The 10,079-nt window shown below is 43.9% G+C and overlaps 2 protein-coding genes across 2 annotated transcripts; one reads left to right on the top strand and one right to left on the bottom strand.

Annotated features, from left to right (window-relative positions):
- Positions 1-407: 407 nt before the first annotated feature.
- Positions 408-4,132, bottom strand: LOC307237966 (pyroglutamyl-peptidase 1-like). The gene is made up of 6 exons (XM_080010783.1): positions 4,023-4,132; positions 3,219-3,271; positions 2,934-3,050; positions 2,495-2,727; positions 1,546-1,770; positions 408-1,429 (listed from the first exon to the last, which is right to left on the bottom strand). Exons 1-5 carry the CDS (start codon positions 4,051-4,053, stop codon positions 1,563-1,565), a joined length of 642 nt encoding a protein of 213 aa, XP_079866909.1. The 5' UTR covers positions 4,054-4,132; the 3' UTR covers positions 408-1,429; positions 1,546-1,562.
- A 2,498-nt stretch (positions 4,133-6,630) lies between these two features.
- jund (JunD proto-oncogene, AP-1 transcription factor subunit) lies at positions 6,631-8,578 on the top strand. The gene has a single exon (XM_080011619.1). It carries the CDS (start codon positions 6,890-6,892, stop codon positions 7,823-7,825), a length of 936 nt encoding a protein of 311 aa, XP_079867745.1. The 5' UTR covers positions 6,631-6,889; the 3' UTR covers positions 7,826-8,578.
- Positions 8,579-10,079: the final 1,501 nt, after the last annotated feature.

Below are 10,079 nucleotides of genomic sequence, written 5' to 3'. Positions count from 1 at the left end.
TTTATTCGCAGAGGTCTATGCAGGAATTCTGCCCTTTTCCCTCTGAATTGTGATGTTATGTTGTGATTTGAGATTTATCTCTGAATGCAAATATATATATGTGTGAGAAAAAATATACATAAGCATAATTTTTTTTCCATGTGGCCCGAATCCTCTTCCGCACATAACGAGTTTTAAAAAAGATCCTGAAGTAAAAGTAGTTACTTTGAAAACCTATTAACTCGAGTATGAGTAAAAGAAGTTCTCCAAATAACAACTTGACTAATAAAGTATTTATCTGAAATGGTGGCGTGAGAACCGGTTACACCAAGTCAAATCTGTTTTAGTAGTCTAAGTCAAAAACGCAGTCTTAAATTCAGAACTCAAACAGGTGGTTTAAAACTTTTTTGGATGGTTTCGAATTGCTGTTTTCACTGTGTTTTATTGTTGGTGCTTCATAGTAAACGTGTTACTATACAGTTTAAGGGGGAAAATGACAACGGGGAATGAGGAGAGATGCAACAACCAAAACATGTTGTTTAAAAACGTATGAAGAAAAATCAGACTAAATTGTAAAATCTAAATCACCTCCCTTAAACATATACACAAGTAAAATAAGTAAAAAATAATAAAGTAAAATCTATACAGAATAGTACATTTTCTTGTTTAAGTGCATGTAACTAACAACACTAGCCATCATTAAATTGTATTGTGTCCAGATGTCAGGTGGAATCAATCAATGAAGTAAAAGGAGAAAAAGCATGCGCATATGATACGATGGGTTATGGATAATTTGACTTGTGTGATGTGCAAATCTGAAATTCCAATATGTTAGAAGGAAACAAGGACATTTCACTTGTCTATGAAATAATATGATTGCATCAGGTGCGATTAAATTCCCTGAGATAAACACATGGGCTCTTGCTCCGTCGCCGACTTTAGATTCAAACCCTTTGAAATGATCACCATCTGGACACAACTTCAAATTTGATAGGAAAGATAAAATACAATAACTAAAAGGACACCTTTAGTAACAGTGGAGATATATTGATATATATGAGACCCCACAGATTTGACATTGAGAATGATGTGGCTTGTGTAGCTTTCACAGCAAGTTGCATTTTCTAATTAACAACATGGAATTATTGCCGCACAGCCAAATTATGCCTTCTTAACATTCCAGACAATACAGCCATGTACAAATCCTGCTTTTATAAAGTGCTTTATACGGCCACCAATGTACATACGTTCTCCATAAAGGCCTACATTTTGTACACTGTACGTAGTGCATCTTACATCGCAGATTATAATTTTTCATGTTTGACACATCACAAAGATTTCACAAAATTTGGAGTCGAGGAACCGAACAGGTGACTGCGTATCACAGAAACGTGCAAACTGGCAGGGGGTCCCAAATCGCAGCCATATGGACATCAGTGGACGACCCCACCTTGAGGGGTTGAGACAGGGAAGAAAATTATCAGTCATTATCACTTAGACGGTCCCAACTAAAAAAAAAAAAAAAAAAAAGAACATAAGAACCAATTAAAATATCCCCAATTATACCGGTGATCTGGCCAGTGTTAGTGCCGGTGCTGGCAGCAGCGCCGGTGCACCTGGTTCTGCTCTTGGGTGTCTTGGAGCAGCTCCAGCATCTCCCGCACCAGGACCTGCAGCGCTCGGCCCAGGTCCTGGCTGCTGTAGGGCTTCCCCAACGGGGGCACGTGGACGAAGGCGCACCGCCCCCGGCCCAAGTGCAGAGACGTGTAGTAGGTGTAGTCACATAGGTACCTGGCAAAAGAGCAAAATAAACAATGGTAGCAAAATATTTTGGATGGTTTTATTATAGGCCTCAAGATTCAAGATTCAAGATTCAAGATTTTTATTTGTCACATACATATACATACTTCCATACATATATGCAGTGAAATGTAATAACATCAACAAGGACAGGAATGTTAGAGCATAAAAGCTGCTATAATAAAGTGAAAGTCTATTTGGCTGACTGGTTCCGGGGGCCTAGTAGTGGTCTGAGAGTTTGTCTCAAAAGGTCCTGAAATAACCTTGAACAAGATCCTGGACCCCTGTCTGCCCAAAGACCAACCCCCTCCACCCCATTAGAGGGTGTAATATGGAGTTTCTTCGTAAAGGACACAAAGATGGTTATTAAATTGGTTACATTTGTTTTTCTGTTATATTTTAAATAAGCGTGATTATAGATCCAAACACTGTATCAACATTGAATGTAGAATATTGTTTTTTTGTATTATTTTTTTTCCCTTTTCAAGAGAAGGAGAAATTTTTGGAAAATTATTTTCTTATTATATTATTACTATTTTTCTTATTTATGCACATTTATTATGCATGATAAAGACCAGGAAGAAAATATGAGATTAGGAACAATGTGCGTGATCGTTTTTTTTTTTTTTTTTTTCAATTTACTAAAACTACTTGAACAATATGAAATATGTATGCATTTGGTGGTGATGTTTCGGTCGTTATGGGCTTATCTGACCTGCCAGCGTCCTGGGATACAGATACGGAGACCTCCAGCCCGGAGTTGTTGACCCTCTGGCAGACAGCGTCCATGTCCAGCACCGAGTGGATGCAATCGGGGCCGCTCTCCACACAACACTGCGAGGCCGGGCTGAAGCTGCAGTTATCCGGACGCTTGTAGCCCTGGTTGTGTCCGCACTGCTCCAGAGTCACCGTGGTGGCCAACCCCGAAACCCCCACATGGACCACAAGCTGAAGAGGGAACGTGAAATAACCACAATGTATTCCCGTTTTACTGAATGATAAGCCTTGTTGGCTTCATTGTTACCTAGTTCATAGACTATAAAAGCTCCACATTGGAGGTTGTTTGGGTTTTGTTTACCATACATAAGCGGGAATCTAAATACAAATACGTTGTTGTGTTCTCTTGTTTCCACAATCCACGGGTCCTTTATCACCTGTGGCTGGTGCTGTTGCCATAGGGACGGCAGCAGACTCTGGACCGCCTGGTATTCCACCGGCACCTCACACACATAGAGGTCCACCTCCCCGCCCAGTCCCAACCGCTCCAGTTCCTGGAAGCTCAAGAAACAGGAAGTGCGTGTTAAACGGCATGCGCCATTTGATCAAACTGTAGTAATACTCTCTAACTTGCGGTTTCACACTGGTAAACTCTTCAGAGTTTTTGGGCAAGTTGTGTGATTTATACTGTACATACACAAGATAATCAATCCAGGAATTACCTGCACAGCCACCCAGCTTGAGTTGACTGCGTGCTCCCCAAAAGGCTCAAACCCTGCGAAAACAAAGAAAAAGACCTGAGTCAATAATCAGGTTGTCAGTCTTGTGACAAAAATACAACATTGCAGTTTATGAGTAAACACACAACAGACCTGAGGTAAAAGTCTAAAGGTAACCCCCAAGTTGAATATTAACACCACCGTGCACACACTTAACCCGTCATGCAGCTTTGTTTTTAATTTGATTGATTGGTGACTATAGGTCGTTTCTTCCATTAGATAAAATAATGCAGTTAATTTAAGACAACAAATTAATTGTTAATTCTTTCATATATTTTATATTTTAGTTTATTTATACGTTATTTAAAGTTATTTTTCTTATGCATAAATACACACTATACTACTTTATATACTATTATACAAATGTTTTTATTTTGGAAATGAATACTCAATCACTTTATTATTTTTTAAATGTAAAGTAATTGTTATTATATGTTGTATTATTTTTTTAATATGGAAATTATGACTTAATCACTTGTTTGTTTTTTTTAATTAAATATTAGGAAGACGTATTGATGAGTTATTTTCTAAACCGTAAAAATCGAAAACAATCAAACAAAACCGCGAATCATATGCACATGAACGCACACGCACGTTCGGTAGTGCGTCTGCAAAGCGCACACACGCAGCGTCACCGGCGAATAAACAAATACGTTCCGGATTATTCTCGTACGTTAACGTCCGGACTGTGACGCATACAGTTGCAACGCCAGCGACGTACGACAAACACATTCAGCCCCCACTCACCTGTTACTATCACTTTTCTTTTAGCGGCCATGGCGGGGCTGGTAAATCTTCATAGCAGATCGTGGAGCCGACCCCGTCTCTCGCTCGTCCTCACGCCATGTTGACTCCGGCGCTTCCGCCCACGCAAGCCACGGGCCCCGTGCGCAGCCTCGCCGCCGTACGGGCTCCTTTCACTTAAAGCGGAACGCACACGCCACCGAGCCAAGTGAAAGTACACCGCCACCTGCCGGACAGCAGGGCGCATTGCAACAGCGGCGCCGGAATGACGCTCACGTACAGTACAGGCGACGAGAAAGATAAAAGATACGAAGCTCCGGAGCGACCGAATGAAACATGTACCGGGAGGTCAAACGGTCACCTCTGTTCACCAGCAGCGGTGTATGACGCACAAAACATGTCATCGATCGATCTGGCAGTCTACAGAATGATATGGGATTGTAGGACAAGGACTAGGATGGCCTCGCTGTAAAAACCTCACGCCTGCTTGATCGGCTTAGCCCTCGCCGCGGATTAAATAATAAAACAAGGACAAAAATAACAAGGCACGTTCATTATCGGCCTCGCTTGATCTCTGGCGGCCATTTCATCCGGATTTGCTCCGACACCTACATCACAGGTGGTTACTCTGCCTTGAGGAGCTGCACTGTTGTGTTTCCACCGAGGCCCAGAGGCAAATCTTTCTTTTAATGAAGACCTTTGCCAAGAATAATATGTCCCCCCCCCCCCCCCTTCTCCTTCTTCTTCTACTCAGCGCACTCTATATAGTCCACGCCCTTGGGTTGTGAAATGACTCACACAGTTTTGGACGCAACTACTCGAGAGCAAGAGAGTGTGGCTCTCAGAGGCTGGCCACAGTAATTAAAGTACGATGAGTGAAAATGTGAACATAATGGAAGGATACATTCTCCCATGTTAGGAAAGAAAGCTCTAATTTCGACCGACCGCCAACTTTATACATGACATTTATCTCATTTTCACACTCGCCCACCTACACACACACAAACCTGCACTGCAGTCCCTAACAACCAGCCTTCCTCCCGCCCACAACTCATTCACCTTCCTCTCTCTCTCTCTCTCGCTCTCTCTCTCTCTCTCGCCTGCGTCACTGGCTATGTCACTGTTACCATGGAAACTGGTGATGCCCTCTGCTCTCTGTGGTGCTGATGTAGACAGTCTGCTGACGTCTCGATTTTCTGTGGGTGGAATAATAATATTCTGGTTTCCACCACAGGCATTATTAACACGCCAGCCAGGTCTTACTTCTTTATTTTTTCTGTCTGTCACCATCGTCACAAGATAGGATTCTATTCCTAAAAGAGGGGACTTTAAGAAATATGGGATTTTGTAATTTTGTCAAATGTAATGATTCTGTGATGTTGAAAATATCTTGCGTTGGAGCGGTAAACGACTCCGGGGGCCTTTTTGGAAAACAGACTGTGGTATATTTTAGCCACCTGGCAAAAGACTGGGATGGGTTTTTTTTAGTTTTTTTTTTAGAAACAGTAGCCGTCCATTTAGGACGACTATGAAGCTGCCGTTCAAGATTCAAGATTCAAGATTCAAGATTTTTATTTGTCACATACATATACATACTTTCATACATATGCAGTGGAATGTAACGTCAAACATTAGAGTCTCTGGCGAAAAGAGATGGTCCCCCCAGAGCTATTCTATTCCATTCTATTCCATTCCATCAGGGTGTGGACAGTTCAACACTTACCTTTCAGCCACAGTGAGTTAAGGGAATTAACCATCGCATTGTTTGTGTTTATGTGATGAGATACGCCCTTTTTATGCAACAGGTAAAAAGGTGGTATCTTATTAACCATTTCAGTCCTGAGGCAAAATGTTCCCAGCCACAAACAGAAGTGATTGGGAAAATCTCAAACAAGAACAAATACACAGTTTTATACGGTCAAACTACATTTATTTCATTGTATGTCACTTGAGGTAGTTGGGGATATTTTTGGATCCGAGGTTGCTGTTGTTTTTTTTTTCTAAATATTCATCCATAGCTCCAGGTTACTGGCCACAACGAGCTACGGCTGGTTTGTCCAGTTCACCGCGACTCCCTTTCACTTCTTGCGCATCTGCCCGGTCTTTGCAAGGCGGACCCTGCCACCAACAACAACGGAAACCGCATATAGAGGAGCACACACTGTATATCGCTGCAAATACATTGCGTGGCTGTTTCTTATAAAGTGGCAGCTAAGTAGTATGTCAAATATGGGATTTTTTTTTTTCTTTTTACAAAACAACCTCACGGATTACCACTTTAAGTCGGCCTCTAAAATAGAGCCCGGGATGGATGGGGGAACGGGTTCACTCCATTCTATTCTGTTCTTCTGGCCTGTTCCATGTTGTCTCGGCCTCAGCCCGTGTACCTTCCCCGCCCAGTCGCTGCTCCCTTCTAGCGACCCTGAGCTTTTTTACGCTATGACATCAAACCACAATGCACTGCAATGTTTGTAGTTTACCTACCGTCTCCATGGCAACAGGGGCCGGAGCCGCCTCTTATGCAAATCAAACCGGAAACGAACGTCATTTCGGGCCAATCTCCGCGCTCTGAAGTGACATAATGGAATTTTTGGGGCTAGAAGGCGAGCGGAGGGCTGGGTGTGCGCATAGCAGACGTACCATCTCGGAAGACTCGTTTTCACTTCTCTGGAAAGACGGACAGACCTTCAGGCAGGACTCGCCCAGCGGTTAGGTGGAGGAACCCAACAACAAAAGGCGGACGAGGCGATTAGATCACCTGAAATCCGGTTCGGTCGGAGGCTAAATCGTCAGCTTCGATCCGTTTGGGAAGGAAAAGAAACATTTTATTGATGCGCAACGCGCAGCGCTCCCTCGTGTGAGGGTGTAGAATGGAAACGATCCTCTGCCGAAAAGCCTCCAGTATCTACTCCCAAAGCAGCATGATGAAGAAGGAGATCAGCCTGAACCTGGAGGAACACCACCAGCACCAGCAGGACTCCGAGCTCAAGCCCAACCCGCTGCGCGACGCGGACGGGATCCTCAACTCCCCGGACCTCGGCCTCCTGAAGCTCGCCTCCCCGGACCTGGAGCGCCTCATCATCCAGTCCAACGGGCTGGTCACCAGCAGCAGCACCGGCACAACGCCGACCTCGCACTTCCTCTACCCCAAGTCAGCCAGCGACGAGCAGGAGTTCGCGGAGGGCTTCGTCAAGGCGCTGGAGGACCTCCACAAGCAGAACCAGCTGCACGAGGCGGCGTGCGTGTCCGCGGACCGTTTGGAGCTGCTCGGCTCCGGCGCGGTGTCCGCGGGGCTACAAGCCTCCGATCCCCTGCCTGTGTACACCACGCTGAACGGATACGCCGCCAGTCCCCTGGGCACCACGATCAACTACTCCACGGACACGGTTCCGTTCCCTCCCCCGCCGCCTCACCTCCCGCACCAGGCGGCCGCTGCCGCTGCGGCGGCGGCGCTGTCACGACTCCAGAGCGCCGGGGCCGTGAAGGACGAACCACAGACGGTGCCGGACATGCAGAGCTTCGGGGACAGCCCACCGCTGTCCCCCATTGACATGGACAACCAGGAGCGCATCAAGGCCGAGAGGAAAAAGCTACGGAACCGGATAGCGGCGTCCAAATGCCGCAAGAGGAAACTGGAGCGGATCTCCCGTCTGGAGGACAAGGTGAAGTCGCTGAAGACGCAGAACACGGAGTTGGCCTCCACGGCCAGTGTGCTCAGGGAGCAGGTGGCCCAGCTGAAGCAGAAGGTGATGAACCATGTCAGCAATGGGTGCCAGCTTCTCCCGAACCAGGTCCAGGCCTATTAGACATTGGACATCCCCACCCGATGGCCTCTGACCTCCCTCTGTTGCATTTCAAAGATGGATGTGATCTGAGTGTTACTCCAGACAAACCAATTTGACACCGACGTGTCTATGCCTTTCCAGTTTCACAACCTAGGCAGGCGCACACACACGTTGCATTATGTAAAAAGACTTCCAAGAATAATTCCATGAAACTGCAGGTAAACAAGGAGCAGGTTCAGGCAGCAGCCTATTGACTTTATTTCTTTTGGGGTGGGGGGGGGTTGGATCTAGCAACTCGCCATTGCATAACTTTGCTCATTTTGCTGCCCACAGCCATGTAGCAACTCAGCCATCCAGTGGACTGGACTAAGGGATGGCTTGACCTGCATCCAAGCCGGACAATCTGCAACTTAATACCCGGGTGCTGCACCTGTGTATTAGAATGCCTTACTTGTTTACAAGCACTTACCAATGAAAAATGTATATTTTATTTACTGAATCATATTGGTGTCTTATTTTACATAATTACACTAACTTCATGTTGTTCCTCCTTTAGCAGATGTGAAAAGTGCATGTTATGAAGCTTGTGTGTATACTGTAACAGATTCCATTTTCTATATAGTGATTCTCGTGTACGTACTTCTGCCATGTTTACTTCCTGCCACAAACTATTCTTGAATGTATGTATTATCTATGTGTTTACGTGCCAAGAAGCTTTATGTAGCCACGTGTACATGGTTTTTACTTCTCTCAATATTAAATTCACTACGTTAATACAGCTGCCTGTGTGTTTTCAGACTCCCAAACGACAGAGGACGACTTCAAATATTATAGAAGAAAATAAGAGTTTTGATCGGAACTGTAGAATCAATATAACATTCTGAATACCAAATAGTTGTCAATAACAATACTCCGGTGTCTGGGTGGCCATAATTTACTAGAATCTTCCCCGCGAACAAACTGATTCCATAGACTCATCATTCCAGGTAATTTTAAGATTCCATAGTTTATTGATTGCTCATTTTTAGCAAATCTGGCATTACAGAATTACAGCACAACTCACACTTGACTAGAACCCAAAAGGGCATAAAATCCTTATTTACAAGTGGTAAGACAGGGAGAGCTGAACAGTATCGACACACGTTCCTAAGTCAGAGGCAAGTTTACAGTTGTAGCAAAACAGTAAACAAAAAGAACAAAATCAACAGTTGAACCAATGCAATTAAAAAAACCCAACTTTTTTTCCTTTTGAGGAAGTGCTCACAGTATTCATCTTCCTTCCAGAATAATTTCCTTTTTCATCTTTGAAATCTTCACTTCTAAGATCTTAAAGGGGACCGATTATGCTCCCTTTTACACACTAAGTCTCTGAGGTCCCCAAAACATGTTTTAGAATTTTTTTTGCTGAAATTACCACTCAAGATCATGCATGAGAGCCATTCTAACATACCTCCATACCAGCCTGTTTGAAAACAGGCTATTTTTTGTGGGTGGAGCCAACCTCCCGAGGCCCCGAGTTCTGTGAGCCAATGGGGTGTGAGCAAAAATTCCGGGTTCTGAGGGCCAATTTTAACCTGAGCAGTCCACCAAACTCTGTTTCTGAATAAATTTGAGGTGAGAATTAAGAAATCCAGTTGCTGAATCTTCACTCATTAGATCTACAAGGCCTAATTTAAAAGTTAGTTGACTTTGTCAGCACAGCAAACAAAGTCAACTAACTTTTAAATTAGGCCTTGGAGGGAAACAGACATGGGACCCTCTGAAGTGGGGATTTTGTTTCATGTAAACATCAGAAAATACATGTAAACTAAAAACACTTTTTTTTTTTTAATATATTTTTATTTTCTTTCTTTTAAAAGATTTATTTGTTGAGTCAGATGGGGGGGCGGTTCTAATTCTACTGTGTCTCAATGTGACATAGGACTGAGACAAATCTGAAAGTTGTGTTTCACCACAATGTTTTCTGAAAATAGACAGCTCACACAAAAAAAAACAACTGACTTGTCTTGTTTCACAGTTTGTGTGTTAGTTAGCCCATCAGAGACCCAAATGTATATGCACAAGCATTGAAAGTGACTTCTTCATAATAGGTCCCCTTTAAAACAACGACCTACCTGATCTATTGCAACAAAAACACAGCTAGCGGGCGCTCGAATGTGAACATTTGACTGCTCTTAGGTTTCTATTCTAGATCTTTGGAAGGGGGGGGGACACAATAAGCAAATTTGCATAACACCTCATCACAAACAGTATCTTGTAACAGATAAACCATTAG

This window comes from Zeus faber (genome assembly GCF_960531495.2).
Source record: "Zeus faber genome assembly, chromosome: 12".
NCBI lineage: Eukaryota > Metazoa > Chordata > Actinopteri > Zeiformes > Zeidae > Zeus > Zeus faber.
The sequence above is the reverse complement of the archived record's forward strand: the minus strand, read 5'-3'. Positions and strand labels throughout refer to the sequence as shown.

Coding starts and splice junctions, on each gene's coding strand:
- LOC307237966 (XM_080010783.1), bottom strand. CDS start 4,053: ATGGCCGCTAAAAGAAAAGTGATAGTAACAG. Junction 3,272..4,022: donor AAGAAAAGTGATAGTAACAG/GTGAGTGGGGGC, acceptor TTGTTTTCGCAG/GGTTTGAGCCTTTTGGGGAG. Junction 1,771..2,494: donor GTATCCCAGGACGCTGGCAG/GTCAGATAAGCC, acceptor CTCTTTTGCCAG/GTACCTATGTGACTACACCT.
- jund (XM_080011619.1), top strand. CDS start 6,890: ATGGAAACGATCCTCTGCCGAAAAGCCTCCAGTATCTACTCCCAAAGC.